Raw genomic sequence first — 19,279 nt, forward strand, 5'->3', positions numbered from 1 at the left:
TGTCTCTCTCTGTCCCAAAAATAAATAAACGTTGAAAAAAAAAAAAAGACCTAAGGATTTTCAGAGCAAAAGGCCAATGTAAGGAAACAATAAGTCTCTGGTACCGTTCAATTTCAAGGGATAACTGGGTGTTAATGGTTAGGGACCCAGCCTGCACAGGACAGTGAGATTCAGTTCACTAGGCAGTTACTGAGCTCTTATTAGATGCCAGGTTTGGGGCTGGATACTGCCAAGTGGTGACGGTGGGAGAGATCCAGAGATAATAGTGATAACGACAGTGATGAAAACAGTAACATGTGCTAAGAGCTGACTGTGTGCCAGACATTGTGCTCATTTGTTTATTCCCCAAAGAGTAGAGGCTCCATAAATACTTGCTGGATGAACTATTCACTCACCCTAGCTACACTGGCCTCCTCTCTGCTCCTCAGATGCACCTCAGGGCCTTTGCAATCACTCTTTTCTCTACCTGGAAGGCTCTTCTTCCAGATATTTGCGTGGCTGGCTCCCTTACTTCCTTCGGGTCTTTATGCCAGTGTCATCTTCTCAGTGAGATCCCTTTGACCAACTGATCTAAAATAGCAACCCGGGGCGCCTGGGTGGCTCAGTCGGTTGAGCATCTGACTTCAGCTCAGGTCATGATCTCACAGTCCATGAGTTCGAGCCCCGCATCGGGCTCTGTGCTGACAGCTCAGAGCCTGGAGCCTGCTTCAGATTCTGTGTCTCCTTCTCTCTCTGCACTTCCCCTGCTCACACTCTGTCTCTCTCTCTCAAAAATAAATAAACATTAAAAAAAATAAAATAAATAAAATAGCAACCCCAATCCCACAGCCCTCTTGTTTCCCTTTCTCCACTTTACTTCCCTCCGCACCCCCCTTAGCACCATCTGGCATACTGTATTTTACTGATGTGCTATATTACCTGGTTTCCCTTGCTGGCATGAAAGCTCGACAAGGATGGGGATTTTGAACTGCTTCATCATTTCTGTAGCCCCCTTGCCTAGGTCAGATGCTCAGATTTGTTCACGGCACGAATCAGAAGAAAATAATACTTTTTGGGTCGGTTACCTATGCATCAATAGCACTAAGGATGGTGCAGTGAAATGAGACAGACAAGGTTTTGCCCTCTAGAGACTCAGGGCCTGGTAGGGATAGGATATTGCACTAATTACATACTAATCTCCATTCTGCTGAAACAGAGCATGCTGGGTGCTTTAGCCATATTATTTCACTGAAATCTTACCACAACCCTAGGCCATTGGTACTATAAGCCACAGTTTATGGATGGTATTTTAGGTTTTTTTCTATTGCTGAAAATATCCAGCTAGGCTCGGAATTATAGAAGGGCTAGCTTTATTTAGTTGGCACACACGAACGATGATTATGTATATGAAGCTTACAGTTATAATGGTCTTTTTCATATGTGTTATCTCCCATGAATCCTGAAAGTATTCATCTTACTCTATAAATGAGGAAACTGAGGACGAGTTAGGTAACTTTCCAGCACCATACACCCTAGTATGTTTTCCAGATAGGATCAAACCCAATCTGTATCCTTACCACTCTCTCTCATTCTGAGGAGCCCAAATGATGGAGGGACTGATGGGGGCAGGGGACAGGTGGTCAGGGACTAGATTTTCCTTAGAAGGAGGCTGCTGGGACTTCCAGATTGGAAGGCCGGGGAGAAGAGCTTGAACAAAGAACAAAGGCTTGGAGGTGGCTGTGGGGCAGGGAGAGGTGGGTGGAATAGAATCCTAGGTGGGAGGGGAGGTGTAGCTCCCATACCCTCATTCCCCACCCCCCACTCCTTGTCCTGCGCTTTGTGATACGGAGGTATGGGAGATTCTTGAGCAAGACTGGGCCAGGAATGAAAATGTTCTCTGCGGGGCTGGGTTTTTACAGCAACTCTTCTATCCTGTTTACTTAGAAATCCATCATAGCCATGTGCCTCTTATATTTATCTGGCTAACTTAGCAACATATATTTGTAACATGCTGTCTGAACCTATCATAAGACACTGCGTTTGCACATATTACCCACTTCTACTAAACTTTCAAGACTTTGAGACACTCCCAACATTTCACCCCCTGAAGAGTGGGTAGTCTGACAGTGCAGGATGCTGAGAATCAGAAGGCATTGTACGTTACATACTGTCATATCCATGCAATTATCCATCCAGCATGTTTTGAGTGCCTCCTACAATCCAGGCAAGCCGCCTGGCACGAGGGATAAGAAAAGGAACAGATTAGCCTCCGTCCTGAAAGCTCTAGTGTGGATGACAGCACATAAACAGGCAATCACCATACATTGTGGTAGGTGCTATGACCCTCTAGGAACTGGAGAAGCACCAGGGAGGGACATTGTATGCAGGTTGGGGGTGGGGGTGCAGGAAAAGGGTCAAGGAAGCTGTGTTCCTTAGAGAATATGGCAAATTAGGGCAACTGTAGGAGAGCTCAGTCTGGCTGCAGAGAATAGGAAGGGATTTGAGGGAGAAATGAGGCTGGAGTGAGAAGCAAGGGTCAGATTGTGAAGGATTTATACATATATAATTTTCATTTCATTTCATTTCATTTATTTTAATTTTTTTCCCCTACAGCACACCTAAGGGGTGAAACACATCCACGAGCAGCATGGTGACAGGGAGCCGTTGTGGCGGTGAATAACCAGTGATATAGCCCTGTCCTCTCCTTCCCAGTTCAAGATTCATGATGCTTATTAAACATGTGGATTTTAGCAGAAGGCCTTGGATAAATTACTCCATCAGACTAGGTTTGTTTTCTTATCTGTCTATACATTCATGTGCTAAATGGGAGTGTGAGCTCTCAATAATCTAGCCATGATTCCTACCATTCTCAAGTTGTGTCAACCTGTCCAAGTTGCCCACCCTCATTGGTGAACTGGATTGGTACTACTGTGGCATCTCGATCAAAGGCTCACTGAGAATGGAAGGCGGTCATACATGTTAAGCCCCTGGCATAACGCCCGGCACACAGTAAGTGATCAGTAAATGTGAACTTGCCGTGATATGGCAGGTACCCTGCAGCCTAACGGTGTTAGCAACCACTCTCTCTGTCATCCCTCTCATCATTGCCGTCGTCATCGTTGCCATCATCATCACCGCTCCCTCCACCATTCCTGAGATCATCATAATGATATTGACATTCTACGAGGTCATTCCTCACTGGGTTCCTCCCCTCCACTGTCCCTCCTTGTGGTCCTTATGAAAGGGAAGGCCCTACATGGAGGGATTTTACTCATGTGAAATTCATAACATTTATTGAGCTCCTACTATGTGCCGGACATTGTGTTCTAGGTAACAGGGGACACAAGAGTGAGCTAAGCAAAGTTTTCATGCACGGAACTTCCACTCTAATGAGAAGAGGCAGGCGGTAATAAATAAAGAAGCAAATATGTAGTTTGTCAGAGAAAAACAGGGAAGATGGACGAACAGTGTCTCGGGTGGGGCAGTTGTTATTGCCCATGAGATGGGCACGAGCTCACCTACAGGTGACATTTGAGTTGAGGTGACGGAGGACACCACCATGGGGATACCTGGGGGTAAAGTTCATCAGACGCAGGTTCTGACATTACGAAGGCCCCATGGTAGGAACATACTGGCATATTGAGGGGTGATAAAGAGGTTGCTGTGGCTGTACGTCAGTGATCCACGGGCTAAGAGGGGTTCACATCAGAGAGGCAGCAGCAGCCCTATCACGGGGCTGTGGAGGTCATTGCAAAAATGTTGCCTTTTACTCTGACTGACATGAAACGTCATTGGGGGCTTTTAGAGAGAGCTGTGACATGACCCGGCTTGTTTTCAGGGACTGCTCTGGCTCTTGGTTTGAAAACAGACCACGGGCAACGGGTCCTTTGGCAGGGGGGCCAGTGTGAGCCGGTGGCGACTTGGATCAGTGGCAGAGGCGCAGGTGGTGAGAAGCGGAAGACGCTGGATGTATTTCGAAGGTAAAGCCAACAAGGTTTACTAATATATTGCACTGGATGTTGGGGGTGGGGATGGGTGAGAGACAAAGAAAGAGTCAAGGAATGATTCCTAAATAACTGGATGGATGTCCCTGCTGGGACGAGGGAGACTGAGTGGAGAAGGGGTGGAGGAGGAAATCGACTTAATGTTCACATCGCCTCTATAAGGTAGGTGCTACGGTTATGTTCCACAAAACTGGGACTCAGTGAGGTGAAGCCTATGGTCCATGCACAGTGCTGTGAGCTCCAAGAAAGAACTCCCCTGCGGCACAGGGCTAGAGCCTTTGGAGTTGGGGAGCTCCTGAGGGTGGGAACTGCTGAGGCTGTGTCCTAGCACTCCAGAGCCAACTACGCAGGAGGCCCCCACCTCTGACTCACACCCTGTTTGCAGGGCACTCAGGCACCTGTCCTAGCCTCAGGGGGCTTCTTGTCAACCTGGAACCAAGAGGCAATCAACAGTAAGTGGTAGGGGCTTTCTCCTTAGGCATTCCAACCAAAATGCAGCCAACCAAGAGGGCTGCAGGCCTGCAAATCTCTATCTTAGAATGCATGGTCCATGCAGTCGGAGGGTGTGCAGAAGTGTCTTCGCACAAGCTGGGGGAAAGGAAGAGATGTCTCCAGCTCCTCCTCCTCTTCCCCACCCACGTTCCTGACCATCCAATATGCTTTAGGGGCGGAAGAAGAGGACAAGGGATAGAGGTAAACAAAAGCAGGAGGCAAAGGAGAAGGGAGACTTCCTTTAAATGCATGCTGTGCTGATTCAGAAAATAGGGTAGGAGGACGGAAATCTCCAAGAACCGCTGCCGCCTTCTGGCCCTAAAAGATGCGCGTCCACGACTACGCACTGATCTCTGGGTTCGCCAAACACCACGGTGGAGCCACGCTTCAGAGGAAAACACTGCCTGCTTTCTCAAGTCAAACACATCAGAGACTGTGGTCTATAAGCCACATGTGGTGCTGGGGGTGCCAAGAAATAGTGATGAAAGAAAATGGTTGAAATCTAGACATAGAAGCTCTATACAGCTCTACTTTTGCTCAGTGACACTGCAAGTTGTATTAGCCACTGAGCCCTGCTATGTGCCTAATATCTCCTTTAACCCTCAGAGCAACCTGGTGAGGTCGTTTTTATTACCCACCTCTCACAGATGAAGACACAGAGGTTCAGAAAGGTCACACTCTCCAGTCAGTCATGGAGCTGAATTGGAAACCAAGTCAGTCTATTTCGGAGCCGGTTTTTTTTTTTTTAAGTTTATTTATTTATTTTAAGATAGAGAGAGAGACAGCGAGCAGGGAAAGGCTAGAGAGAGAGGGGGAGAGTATCCCAAGAGGGCTCCATGCTGCCAGCAGAGCCCCATGGAGGGCTCGAACCCATGAACTGGGCGATCATGACCTGAGCCTAAATCAAGAGTTGGACGCTCAACCAACTGAGCCACCCAGATGCCCCTCGGAGCCTGTGTCTTAACTATTATACTTTACTGCCTCCCAGAGGAAAGGGTGAAGAGGGAAACGCTGAAAATAGTAACACTCCCCTCCCCCACCTGCTTTGCTTCCGGTGCTCTGCAGAGGCAGAAAATTGAGAAACCTTCCATGCTTTCTGGCCTAAGGTCTGTATCAACTTAAAAAAATATACAATTATTTCTGATATCAGATGCCTGTTCTTCTCTAGGAAATAAATTAATAGAATAAGAAAGATCTTTAGAGATGCAAAGAGCTGACCTTGAAATCCACAGAGAAGGGTAAGTATACTTCTCAAGGTCAAGTTCTTCAAGGTGGCAGAACTAAGGTCAAAAGGGCAGCGCTCCTGCCTCCCAGGCCAAGGTGGGGCTGGGTCCCCAGAGCTCCTTTGAAGGTTATCATTGCCCTGCACTAATGGATGAGTGCTTGGAGGAGGAGGATTGCTTTTTGCATGCTAGAGGTTTTAAACACAAGCTGAACTCAGTCGAACAGTTTTTAAACAAGGCTTTTCTAGCACCTTCTGATGAGTAAGTCTCGGCCATCTCCTTTCCCCGCTCCTAGGTCATGTGCTCTTTTGAACTAGGAGAGTCCTACTATCACTCCTTGTATTTAGCCGGAGTGGGTGCTCCTCTGTCTGGGGCAGATGATTATATTTCTAGCTCAGAACCTGCTGTAATTTACTCTGGCCTCCCACACTACTATGCCTCTTCTGCCTGCCTGCCTGGCTTCTACTGACCTCTGCAATTTGGACCCGTTCCACCCAGCTCCTCTTCTTCTTCCCTATATCGTGACACACTCCCTTCATATCAGATCGGGATCCAGGGCTCACCCCGTTTCCGCCACAGAAATACCCTCCCTGCTCTCTTTCAATGCAAATCCATTCTTCACAGCTTTGCTCAGACCTTTCTGCCCCAGAAGATTTCCCCATGTACCTACAGCCCCACGATATGCTTTCCAAGCTCCCTTTACATTTATTTTTTCAAGTACACAATTTGGCCCTTGAAGTGTTTCTGCACATTCCTCCAAATGCAATTCAGGCCCCTTGAGGGCAGGCCCATGTGTTCATCGGTTCACTAGAGATTTTTGAAAGCACTTTATACGGTGAGATATAACAAAGAGAAGTAGAAGCAATGGTTGCTTCTTGTCCTCAAGGAGGGGAGGCTAGTTTGTAGACGTCTGTCTGGCACAGAGTGGACCCTCCACACAGGTTTGTTATATTGAACTATATGATTATATATAAATATATATAATGCCTCTTCTTGCAACTATTAGCTGTCTCTAAGTGTCACGAGAGGCGGTGTTATAGGGAAGGCATCATGAAAGAAGTGGCATTTGAACTAGGCCTTAAGGACAAGGAATGTTATTTTAAAAACAAAATTGGCAGAGGAAACTGTTCCTACAGCACCGTCAGGCACACACAGTGCCAGGCATACAGCAGCCACCAGCTTCAGGGGGGAAAGCAGTGGTGTTCTGTCCTTGCTCCAGCACCAACTAGCCTCAGCGAGAGCAGGCAAGTTGATTAACTTCCCTGCCCCCTCTCCTTTTCCTTCCCACTCCAAAGCAGCATGGGCTCTGGAAGAAAGAGATCCAGGTTCAAGTCATGGCTCTGTGACCTTGATCCAATCAGCTGGGGTGGGGGCTCAGTTTCCTTCCTATAAAAGGGGTAAAATAATCCTACCTTACAAGGCTGTTTGTGAGGTTTTAAGTCCACATTTAAGCTGTTAAATGCCGAGACGTGTTTTATTTCTTTCTACCAGACTAGGGGTGGCAGCCCCCATCTTCCTCCCTGCAGACTTCCCCAGGGCACAGCACAGAGCCCGTCCGTAGCTGGGCTATGGACAGACTGCAGGAACCCTAAAGAGAAAATGGGGGTGCAAAGGACTTCAGAAAAAAAAGTAAACAGCATGGACGTGGACTGACCAGGCTAAGTGGGATGCTAAGTGGGATGTTTCCCTGAATAGACTTCCCGCAGTTCAAGAATCTTTGCTCACTCTCCCTAAACATGCCTCTGCAGAGCCAACTGGTTTCTCGACAGCTCCTTCTGCCTCCGCCTTCAATCTCCAGGAAAGAGTCAAGGCCCAACCCCGTGGCGGGCTTAGAGGATGGGATGGATGGGGAGGCGGGATTTCCCTAACTCCCAGGGGCAAAGTTCCGGAGGTGTCCGTTCCACCTCCTCACTCCCACTCCCAGGGACCGGGCTCCCGGGAGCCCCCCGCCGCCCCCCCCCCCCCCGCTTCATTTCCTCTTTCGGAATAGGTCGAAGGAAGGGGGTCTCGAACTCGGCCCAAGGCAAAAGCTCATCCCCGGCTCTCCTCCCCGCCGATCCTCCTGGGCCACCGCCACTTCAGCCGCCTATCCCTGGGGCCCTCGTGGCCCCTGCTCAGTAGCCAGTCTCGGCCGCCGGTCGACCCAGCCCTGCGCTCCTCCCTTTGGCCACCTCGATTCCCGGTCCCCGCCTCAGCAGACCCAGGCCAGCCGCCCTCCCTACGTCCGCGCCTCTTGCCCCCTCCCACTCGGCCACTTCAGTCGCCTGCCCCGGCCTCCGTAGACCCCGCCGGGACACCCGCCCCCCTCCCACCAGCCGCCCCGGACCGCGCTCGGCCACCACCCTCGCCTCGGCCCTCCCACCCGGGGCCTCGTAGACACCCCACCCCCGCCGCGTGGACCCCGCCGCGCCGCCCCCCGGCTCGGCCCCCTCCTTGGGGTCGTGGCGGCAGGGGGAGGGGCCGTGCCGGCCCCCGCGTGCGTGGCAGGCTCTCCCGGCTCGGCGCTCCCGGCCTTCCTTCTCAGGAGGCGGGGTCGGCGCCGCGGCGGCGGCGGCGGCGGAGGCAGGCCCCCTCCTCCTTCCTCCCTCGTCCGGCCTCCTTTCTCGCGCGCCCGCCCGCCGGCTCTCTCTCTCGGCCGCTCCGACGCCAGCAGCGCCCGCGTGCCGCTCGCCCAGCCCCGGGGGAGCCCGAGGAAGTTCCCGGGCCGCGCGCCCCGCTCGCTCGCCTCGCAGTCCGCGGCCTCACCCGCCGCCGCGCCCGCCATGCCCTCGGCCAAACAAAGGGGCTCCAAGGGCGGCCACGGCGCCGCGAGCCCCTCGGAGAAGGGCGCCCACCCGTCGGGCGGCGCGGATGACGTGGCGAAGAAGCCGCCGCCGGCGCCGCAGCAGCAGCCGCCGCCGCCCGCGCCGCACCCGCAGCAGCACCCGCCGCAGCATCCGCAGAACCAGGCGCACGGCAAGGGCGGCCACCGCGGCGGCAAATCCGCCGCCGCCGCCGCCTCGTCCTCGGCGTCCTGCTCGCGCAGGCTCGGCCGGGCGCTCAACTTTCTCTTCTACCTCGCCCTGGTGGCGGCGGCCGCCTTCTCGGGCTGGTGTGTCCACCACGTCCTGGAGGAGGTCCAGCAGGTCCGGCGCGGCCACCAGGACTTCTCCCGGCAGAGGGAGGAGCTGGGCCAGGGCTTGCAGGGCGTCGAGCAGAAGGTGGGTACCCCGGGCCCCCATCCGCGGCCCCCGAGCCACGGCCGGGCCCCTGGCTCTGCCCAGGCCTCGGTGCCTGAGCGGGGCCCTCTCCACGGCCGGCCCCGGCCGGGGATGCCCCGTCCCCGGGCCCCCCCCCCCCCCCCCCCCCCCCCGATCCCGGGCGGTCCCCAGACCCTCTTTGTTAATGGCCGCGGAGGAATGGGCCCCGAGGGATGGGCCGCTGCGAGGATGGTCAGGCCAACGAGCCAGGGTGGGCCAAGGGCCTGTCACAGGGCATTAGCGGTGACCTGTAAGGAAGCCGCCGGGCTCTGGGGAGCCCATTCTTTTTGGATTAGGAACCGCTGAATGGGCAGAGTTATCTGAAAAGGAGGTTGGAAGGGACGCCAGCGCATCCCTGGAAGCCTCGGGCAAGGCCACACCTGGGCTCTCCCCGTGGGAGACGTCTGAGCCGGTTTTAATAGATCCAGACCCCCGGGGAAGGAGAAACAAGTAATCATACTCATTTGTGAAGTTCAAATGAAATATTACATATCTTCAGGCCCCTTGCCTTTTAGTGGACCAATGTCTCCATGTGGGCCTTTGAAATACCATATACCAGCTTTAGAGGAAAGGAAAGGCCCAAAATACTAGAGGGTACTGGTGAGTAATATCACAAGGCACATTTACATGATGTTAAGAGGGCTTACTCATTATCTAATCATCATAGCCACCCTGGCTGGGAGGGAGGACTAGCAGTTTTGACTCCTTTTCCAGACCAGAAAATTGAGGTTTAGAGAGATTAAGTGAATTGATAAAGATCCTAGCTGGTGAGTGGCAAACTGCATGAGAATGCCTAGGCCACTGCCCAGTGGGGGGGTCCACAGAGGCCTCTCTCAGGTGTGGATGGACCCAGCTTTCACCATAAAGCTTCTCACGTTCCACCCTGTCTGTGTTTTTCAACACCAAGTGCAGCTCTCTTGGCCTCCTACCTCCTCCTCCGGCCTCCACTAATGTCACCGCTCAATGAAAGTTAGTTGTATGATCGAAACAAAAAATCCCGCCACCACTTCTGAGCCCGGAACTGCTGCCTCCTTTTTCCCAGCATGCTGCCTGCCCTGCCAAGTTTCTATCGACTTTTGTGGAGTATGCAGGGCTAGGAATTTCCTCTTGAGACTGGCAGAGCAACTGGAATGAGTCAGCCTGCTCAATGCTGCAGGCCAAGGGAGGTGACTTTCTGTAGGGATTTAAGTAGGCAGCGCTGCTTTGCCTATCCTGAATGTCAAGTCATTCTTAAGAAGTAGACAGACTGCTGGAGGATAATCACTAGCCTCTGTTTCCTCTCTTTCATCCACCCACTTACCAATCCATCACAATATTTATTGAAGTCTGATAGTGATAGGGCTGCGTGTTGGCCCTGTAGGGGGTACAGAGGTACAGTAGACAAATCTGGTTTTGCGAAGCAGCACATAAGTGGGTCTCAGTTGAGGGTTACCGTTGTGTGAGTTCCGAAGGAGAGAGTGTGTAGAGTTTGCCTAGGCCCGTATGCCCAGTGGCCAAGGTGGTGCCAGTCTAGATCTAGCTGGTGGTCAATAACTGTTGAGAGAAGGAATGAGAGAAGGAGGTTCTATCTTGAGGACAGCAGTGGCTACCTGGCCTGTAGCAGGACGGGAGAGACGCTGAGGCCCAGATGAAATTGAGGTCTTGAATCGATGTTGAAGACATTGGGCTTCTTTCTCTCTGCTTCTCCCCTGCCTCTCCCTCTTTCCTTCCCTTCCGGCTCCCACCTCTCCTCTTATGGAAGCTGTATGCAGAGGACTTTCCTCTTTGGGGCTCAGTTTTCTCATCTACACAGGGAGGGGAGGGCTCTGTCCAGAGTTTTAAGAATCCACCTGGCCGTAGACTCTTGAAACAGTGACCTTTCTTTTTCATTTAGCATGTAGGCCAGCTGTTATGTAATGCCTCGTATTTATTGGGTACTCCTGTCTTTTGACCCTCACAGCAGCTCCAAGAGGTAAGCACTAGGATACTCCCCTTGCACAGATGAGGAGTGTGAGACCCAGGAGGCAGAGTAACGGGAAGGTCTCCCGGCTAGTAAGTGGCAGGGCTAGGGTTCCTCCTGCAGTTAGCTCCTGCAACACCCTCAACCGTCTGTTCATCTTGTTGTCTTTCCCATGCCTTGCCAGGTTCGTAGTAGGTCTTCAGCTAAGGCTGCTTCCAGTGATGTGGAACTCAGAATGTGCCCAGAACAGTATTAGGATTTGTCACGGTGTGTGGCCATTTCTGTCGGCACCTCTGAGGTGGCCAGTGAAGAAGTTCCTTTGCTCTGAAGAGAGTAATGCTGGCTGCTCTGACAACCTAAGTGTGAGCCCCTTTGTAACTTTGTATGATGCTCCGTGTGGGGTGGGGTTTGGTCCTTTGCAGGAATGTAGACCAGCAATATTATTATTCATAAGTAGTATTTGGTATGGGTTAGGCGTCCGTTTTTATTTTAAAGTTTATTTATTTATTTTGAGAGAGAGAGAGAGAGAGAGAGAGAGAGAGAGAGACAGTGCAAGTGGGGGAGGAGCAGAGGGAGAGGGAGAGAGAGAATCCCAAGCAGGCAGAAGGCTCCACGCTGCCAGCGCAGAGCCAGATGCAGGGAACCTCGAGATCGTGACCTGAACTGAACCCAAGAGCTGGACGCTTAACCGACTGAGACACCCAGGTGGCCCCATTGTGGGCGAGGCATCCTTTTAAGTGCTTCCCAGCCACCCTCTGAAGCAGGTCCCTTTTATTAGCACCGTTTCACAGATGGACCCGCCGGACCTGGAGCGGTCGTGTTACCGTTCAGGGTCACATGCAGACCTTAAGTATTGGAACTGGGATTGGAGTCAGAGCAGTGTGACCTGAAGCCCTCTACTCTGTGTAGTGGGTGCCCACCTCGTCTCCATCTGCACGTGCCCTGCCGGATGCCTGGAGCCTGGGCAGAGAAGCTGGTCTGTCCTTCCATGGAAGACTGAGCGGGGACTTCAGAAATGTTGGCTGTTCAGTCTGAGGCCCTGAAGGGCCAGTGTTGCCCTGGCAGATCCGGGGTGGCGTAAGGTGCTTGCAGGAACGGGCCTCCGAGGGACAGCTGGATGAGAGGAGCGGCTGTTTGTAGAAGACGGAGTCCTCTGGTTGTATTTCTTTGTTTCTCATTTTGACTCTGCAGGAGTCCGGGCTTCTGGCGGAGGCAGCGTCTGAGCCCTCGGTGCACTTGGGACACGCCTCTGCTCTGGCTCATCCCTGGAGGTTAAGAGCTCAGTGGTGAAGTCACCCATTCTGGGAGTTTGATGCTCATCATGACCGCTTCCCAGTCTCCTCATTTGTAAACCGGAGATCAGTGGGAACCACCAACTCAGGAGGTTATTACGAGGGTGGAATGAGATGATGTCTCGGAAGTACTTTGCATAGTTTTTGGTACACAGTAAGTGCCTCATTGAAGGTCAGCTACCACCGTCTCCCCTCGTGCTGTGAGCTCCTTGAGCGCAGGGATCCTGTTCTAGCCATTACTTTTCTCTGGTGTCTTGCCCACCGTGTAGTGGGCACCCCGCATATGTTGGGGGAACAGATGCATCATTGCATATTGATTATAATGGGGTCTTTGCATGTAAAGATGAACAGCGCACAGCACCATCGGGGGGGGGGGGGCGATTTCTGTGTTCTTTTTATAGTGTTGGAGGTTGGGGTGTTTGGTTTCCGCCATGATTTCTGATCTAGTCCGCTTCCTGGCCATTTGCAAAGAGTCAGCCCAGGTTAGGGGTGACAGGGATCAGAGGGGAAATGGACCAGCTCCTTCTTCATCAGGCTTTGCTCGATTAATTAATTAAATCCTGATTCATTCAGAAAACACTGAAAACACTGAATGAACGCCTGCTACGTTGCAGGTACTGTGCTCACCTGTTCATGCCTCTTTTCTGAGTGCTGTGTAGAACCGGCAGGTACTGTGATTGAATAACTTAGTTTCAGAGGTGATCTCTCTCCCGTACCTTCTCAAAGTGCCCTTTATGGCTCAGGTCATATTTGGTTTAACAGGGAAATTGTCTAGTACTCTGGAATCCCTGAGAACTGGATTCTAATCTGTGTTAAAATCACAGACCGTTGGAAGCCACAAGGGACTTTAGAAACCTATTTGTTAATAGACGAGGAGCTTGGGACCTGGAAAGTGAATGTGACTTATTCGTGCTCACAGAGCTGGTTATAAGTGGGGCTGGGACTAGAACCCAGGTGTCCTGTTCTCATTTCTATAGTGTTTCCCTTTGGCATTGGGCTAAGGATGGTCTCAGAATCTCCAGACTTCTGAGCTACTTCCAGAAGAAAGATTAAACAATAATGAAGACCATATCTGCTGTTTGTTGATCATTTACTATGTGTTAGGCACAATTGAAGCTCTATGTGTATATTAATTCACTTAATCCTTGCAAAACGAGCCTATGAGTCAGGTGCTATTTTTGTTCCCATCCAACAGCCGAGGAAACTAAGGCACAGATGTGCTTTGAACATAGGCAGTCTGGTTCCAGAAGCCCATGCTATTTTATGTTTTAACTTCTTACCGTGGAGGTATTTAGGCATAAACAGAAGAGATCAATGTAATGAACCCCAGTTTTAATAATGCTCATTCTTTTGCTCTTCTCGTTTCATTTTTTTCCCCACCCCTTCCCTCCCATTTTGTTTTGTCGTTTTTGGGCTGGAGTCAGAGCAAGGTGACGTTGAAGCCGTCTCTTCCACCCCTTGTCGGCTGTCTCCCTGGTCTCTCTTGTTCTCAGATGCTCTGGGCGTTGGGAAGTAGCCCAGGTCTGCTGAGTGACCGTAGGCTGGGCAGAAAGGCTGGCCTGTCCTTACTCAGAAATCCAGTGGACACAGGCAGGTGAGAGCCTGCAGAAAAAGCTGGCAGTTCAGGTCTAAGCCCTCTGAAAGGCCCACGTTGCTCTGGCAGATGCGGTGGATGTGGAACCAGGATCTAATTTTGACTGACACATTAGTTCCCCTAGAGTATTTTAGGATTTATTTCTAACAGATAAGAGCGCCTTCTTTTCCCTTTCCTTTTGGCAAAGCACAGTATATCATACCTAACAAAGTTACTGGTCATTCTTGATTCTCATCTGATACCCAGTTCAAAATCCGATTTCCCTGACTCTCTCAAAAACGTCTTGCTTTGTTTGAATCAGGATCCGTACAAGTCCACACATTACATTTGGATGATAACTATCCTAAATTTCTTTTAATGTGTAACAGTTTCCTGTCTTTCTGCCTTTAAAAATGCCATTTAATTATTGGAGGTCCTGGTGATCTGTTGTGGGTTTGGCTGATTGCATCCTCATGGTGTGTTTTCCTCTTGCACGTTTCCTGTGAATTGGTGGTTAGAACTGGAGACTTGAGAGATTCAGATTCCTTTTTTTTTTTTTTTTCTTTTTTTGCAATAAAGTGTCCTGGGTGGCACTTTGCACCACGTCAGGATGAAGCCCAGGTCAGTGGTCCTTACGTGGTCAGTCTTGGTGCATGAAACCGCTCCCTGGAGTGGCTGCCAGGTCAGACTTTGTTTAGGGGAGAATTTATTTAGAACGAGTGTGTCGTGACACATGGGATCATAATGTGCTCACAAAGTCTGAGAATGCTTAGGAATCACCTGATCCACAGTAATTTTTTCGGGTGAGGACAGTGACTTGGTCAGGAGCCCCAGCTAGAAGGTGCCTGTGCCGTTGTGTCTTGCCTCCCAGCCCACTGTCTCCCATGTGCCTCCGCTTTTTTCCTGTGATAAGTTGCAAGACTCTTTCAGTTCCAAGAGCCAGAAACTCAGCCTAACTGGCTGAAAGGGGGAGGGAGGGTGAGAGAGAGAGAGAGAGAGAGAGAATTTATTGGCTTAAACTAAGAAGTTCAAAAGCAGACTCCTAAAGGTGTAGCTGTATTCAGAGAATCAGATTGTGTCTTCAGAACTTGAACTTGCTGTCTCTAGTTCTGCCTTCCTTGACTCATAAACTGGCCTACTTTGTGTGTGGTCTGAGCCTCTCCAGGCTTTCCTCATCCTATGGCTAGCAATCCCAGCGGAAAAAGGCTTTCTTTACCACTGGTTTTTTTTTTTTTTTTTTTTAAGTTTATTTATTTATTTTGAGAGAGAGAGAGACAGAGAGAGTGCGTGTGAATTGGGGCGGGGCAGAGAGAAGGAGAGAGAGAATCCCAAACAGGCTTTGCACTGTCAGTGCAGAGCCGGAAGGGCTCTATCTCACAAACTGTGAGATCATGACCTGAGCCGAAATCAAGAGTCAAACACCTAACCGACTGAGCCACCCAGGTGCCTCTCTTTACTAGTAGTTTTAACAGAAGTCGTGGAATTGACTTGCTGGCCTGCCTTAGGCCACATGCCCATCCCTGGGCTAATCACTGTGGCTTTGGAAGGGAAGGAGGGGTAGGTAGACAGAAAGTGCCGATTGGTCAGGCTGGTTACAAACCATCTCTGGAGCACTTGGAACGGGCCTTCAGGTTGGCCCCCGCACCATGTGGACTATGCGTGGAAGGAAGTTTCTCCAAGGACAATTATCGTTCTGTTCCAGAAGAGGGACCTGGAAGCTGGGCAGACAAAAGGAAATATAGCCTGTTGCATAAAACTTCTCAGCTCTTCTCAGTAGTTAACATCTGGATTTTGGTTGCAGGTGCTGTCTCTTCAAGCTACATTTGGGACTTTTGAGTCCATCTTGAGGAGCTCCCAGCATAAACAAGACCTCACGGAGAAAGCTGTGAAGCAAGGGGAGAGTGAGATTAACCGGATCAGTGAGGTTCTGCAGAAGCTCCAGAATGAGATTCTCAAAGACCTCTCTGATGGCATCCACGTGGTGAAGGATGCCCGGGAGCGGGACTTCACGTCTCTCGAGAACACGGTGGAGGAAAGGCTGACAGAGCTCACCAAGTCCATCAACGACAACATTGCCATCTTTACCGACGTCCAGAAGAGGAGCCAGAAGGAAATCAACGATGTGAAGGCAAAGGTCGCCTCTCTGGAAAATTCCGAGGGGTACAAGCAGGATCTGAAAGCCTTGAAGGAAGTTGTGAAGGAAATCCAGTCCTCTGTGAAGTCCAGAGAGAAGGACATCGAGGCCTTGAGAAGCACCCTCCAGACCTTGGAATCTGACGTCTACACAGAGGTCAAGGAGCTGGTGAGCCTCAAACAGGAGCAGCAGAAATTCCAGGAGGCAGCCAATTCGGAGCACCTCACCTTGCAGGCCCTCACGGAGAAGGTTCTCCAGTCGGAGGAGGCCACCTCCCACCTCCCTGAGGAGATCAGGAGACTCAAGGAGGAGCTGCGCCACCTGGAAACTGAGGCCCTCAGGCCGGAAGAAGGGGTTTACAAAAACTCTGATGCCTTAGAAGCGCTCCAGGAAAAGAGTCAGGGATTGGACTCCAGGCTCCAAACCGTGGAAGACGGAGTGGATGCCGTGCAGACGGCCTCTGCGCGGCACAGCGAGAGCCTAGAGGCCCTGCTGGCCAAGAGCGAGGAGCAGGAGCGGCGCCTGGCCGCCCTGCAGGAGCGCGTGGCCAGCCTGGGCCCCTCGGAGGATGACGCGGGCGGCCTGGCCAGCACGGTGAGGAGCCTGGGCGAGGCCCAGCTCTCGCTCTACGGTGACGTGGAGGAGCTGAAGAGAAGCATGGGCGAGCTCCCCAGCACTGTGGAGGCTCTCCAGAAGGTGCAAGAGCAGGTGCACACGCTGCTGGGGCGGGACCCGGCCCGGGCGGCCTCCTTGCCTCCTCAGGACTTCCTGGACAGACTCTCTTCTCTAGACAACCTCAAAGCCTCAGTCAGCCAAGTGGAATCAGACTTGAGGATGCTCAGGACTGCCGTGGACAGTTTGGTCGCCTACTCGGTGAAAATAGAAACCAACGAGAACAACTTGGAATCAGCCAGGGGCTTGCTAGATGACCTGAGGAATGACCTGGATAGGTTGTTTGTGAAAGTGGAAAAGATTCATGAAAAAGTCTAAGCGAGTTGTGTCTGCAGGGCGCGGATTTAAAGTCCAGTTTCTCATGACCAAAAACTGTGTTGTTTTCTCCCACGTGTCCCGCGCCCCCCCCCCACCATGTTCTTGTCCCCTCTTAAAAAGCAGTGGACACCCCCCCGAACACCAAGGCATTTTCTATTCTAATGCCTGCTTAATTTATTTACGATCATTACCACACACCATTGGTTTCTCAAGTTTTCTGCTTCTGCTTTTGGTTGGTTTGCCGAAGGCCCAGCCCCTGCAAATCAGGGGTGCCTTTTAGAAGGGATGTTTCTCCTGTCAGAGAAGAATGGCTTCAACTGAGGATTAACAGAAGCAGATTAACTGTAACCTCAGAAAACCCTGCCTGGCTGGCAGATTTCAAGGAAAAAAAGTGGGGGGAGGAGGCACTTTTCTTTCTAATTGTCTTTAAGGAAAATTGCTTTTCCTTTTTTTTTTTTTTAATATTTCTGGCCGAAGTTTTCATGAGCTGTCACTCACTTCTCGTCTTCCACTTTAAACTGGCTAAAATTCACAAGTGTCAGCTCTCCATTGGGAGGGGAGCAAGCCCCTCGGGCTTTAGGTTGAAAAGAACCAGCTGCTTGACTTGATGGTCACCTCCAGTGGCGTGGGGTGTCTTTTCCATTCCTGAATCATCCCGTGATCTCAAAGGTAACTATGCAAAGAATCCAGATGGTTCTGAATGTGAAGGCACAACACCCCACGGAGTTCCCCCGTGGCCAACCTGTGTCATCCCTTGGTAGGGTCCCCAAATAATGCACAGGTTGAGAGTCCCGAGAAAGGGGACTCCTTGGATTCTTTCGGGAAATGTGTCTGAGAGCTGTCCACAAAGGCCTGGGCCATCTCCCCAGGGAATGGAGGCCAAGTGTTCTTATTTTACCACAGTGTCCACGAAGAGGTTTGCTGTCAGGGCAGACCCCCATCTGTCAGTGAGGAAGGTGTGCATTTTCTGTAGTTTTTTGCTGTTTCCCTTTACCTTCGAGCTGTACTGTTCTTTAATGGCTGTCTTGCCCTTCAGAAAAGAAAAAAGAAAAAAGGAAAAAAAAAATTCAGAGAAAAAAAAAGGTTTGTTTAGTTTACTGTGAAATGAACTGTATGGCTTATTTACAGTATTTTTAATTCTTAATAAACACTTGAGCTTTGTTATGACTTTTCTGGAGTGGTTGCTTTCTGAGGATTTAGCAGTTCTGATACACTAATTAGAAAGATAGGGAAGTTTTCAGTTGTAAGGCTTTGTTTCAATTCTGAAACCAAGATTGCTTCATTCTTAGGCCTGGGCACATAACTTTTGATCGACTGTTAGCAGGTTTGGTTGTAGGTCACTGCTTGACTCTTTTAGTCACAGCAGAGGGTCTTAACCCCAACTCCCTGATAGAATCTTCTGGGAACTTGAAACCAACCCTGGGCCTGCCCCCTGGGATTCTGATTCAATGGTACGTGTAAAGAGGGCTGGCACTAGCATTTCCGAGGCCCCCGTCGGATTGTAAAGTGCAGCCAGGCCTGACAACCACGGTCTTAGACCATCTTAGTGACCTTCAGCCCCCGGGTTTCCTTCCCAGGTTGCTCTCCACCTCCCACCTAATATCGGATGCTGTTTATGGAGTACCTGTGTGCTGTGCATCATGCCAAGCCCTTAACAGGTCCCTGTTTCTTCCTTTTAAACTCCCCGAAGGCAGACAGTATCGTTCCCCATTTGACAGAGGAGCAGCAGGCTGGGAAGCATCACATAAGATCATTAGCTAGGAAGTGGTAGGGCTGGGATTTGAACCCAGTCCTGCTCTCAACCTGTGAACGCCACCCCCCACCAGCACCAGTGCAGGGCCAGCTGACCCGTGTAGCTGCTGTTGCAGAACCAGGGGCTGCAGGGGCTCCTTTCTCTTCCACCCAGGGTACAGAGGGAGATGAGGACCTGAGTGCCTATGTGGTCTCTTGTCCTTTCTGCCTGGAGGTCCCCTCCTCCCTGAACTTCTTTGTCAGTCATTCTGGGTCTCAGGCAGCACAGCATCAACTCTGCTGATGCTTTTCCAAAGCAGTTTGCAAATCAGGATGGACCCTTTATGGGTGTTAGAAATAATTTGTAATTTAATTTATTATTATTTTTTTAGAGACAGCATGAGTAGTAGAGGCAGAGAGAGACTCTTAGGCAGGCTCTATGCTCCATGCGGAGCCTCATGCAGGGCTCCATCCACGACCCTGGGATCGTGACCTGAGCTGAAATCAAGAGTTGGGCGCTCAACTGACCAAGCCATCCCGGCACCCCAGTTTGTAGTTTTATTTTAAAACAGAAGAGTTTGTGATTTTATTTTAAAACAGAAGAGTTGCAAGGTACAACTAGTTTAATAACTAGTTTTGCCTTCATTTTGGGGACAGTGCTGAATTTCCATGCGTGGAGAAAA

At 50.9% G+C, this 19,279-nt stretch overlaps 1 protein-coding gene and 1 long non-coding RNA gene across 2 annotated transcripts; one reads left to right on the top strand and one right to left on the bottom strand.

The window, feature by feature from the left end:
- Positions 1–6,510: 6,510 nt before the first annotated feature.
- On the bottom strand, positions 6,511–7,744 carry LOC121040479 (uncharacterized). The gene is made up of 2 exons (XR_005795320.1): positions 7,111–7,744; positions 6,511–7,004 (listed from the first exon to the last, which is right to left on the bottom strand). It is a non-coding gene; the product is annotated as an uncharacterized LOC121040479 (long non-coding RNA).
- A 442-nt stretch (positions 7,745–8,186) lies between these two features.
- CKAP4 (cytoskeleton associated protein 4) lies at positions 8,187–18,033 on the top strand. The gene is made up of 2 exons (XM_040491011.1): positions 8,187–8,898; positions 15,543–18,033. The coding sequence occupies exons 1-2, from the start codon at positions 8,461–8,463 to the stop codon at positions 16,863–16,865; spliced, it is 1,761 nt and encodes a 586-aa protein (XP_040346945.1). The 5' UTR covers positions 8,187–8,460; the 3' UTR covers positions 16,866–18,033.
- Positions 18,034–19,279: the final 1,246 nt, after the last annotated feature.

This window comes from Herpailurus yagouaroundi, unplaced genomic scaffold (assembly GCF_014898765.1).
Source record: "Herpailurus yagouaroundi ecotype Mexico unplaced genomic scaffold, PumYag 182, whole genome shotgun sequence".
Taxonomy (NCBI): domain Eukaryota; kingdom Metazoa; phylum Chordata; class Mammalia; order Carnivora; family Felidae; genus Herpailurus; species Herpailurus yagouaroundi.

What these genes read in the sequence shown, in the direction of transcription:
- CKAP4 (XM_040491011.1), top strand. Translation starts at nt 8,461, where the DNA reads ATGCCCTCGGCCAAACAAAGGGGCTCCAAGGGCGGCCACGGCGCCGCG. An exon ending in TGCAGGGCGTCGAGCAGAAG is followed by an intron (nt 8,899 to 15,542) that starts GTGGGTACCCCG and finishes TTTTGGTTGCAG; the next exon opens with GTGCTGTCTCTTCAAGCTAC.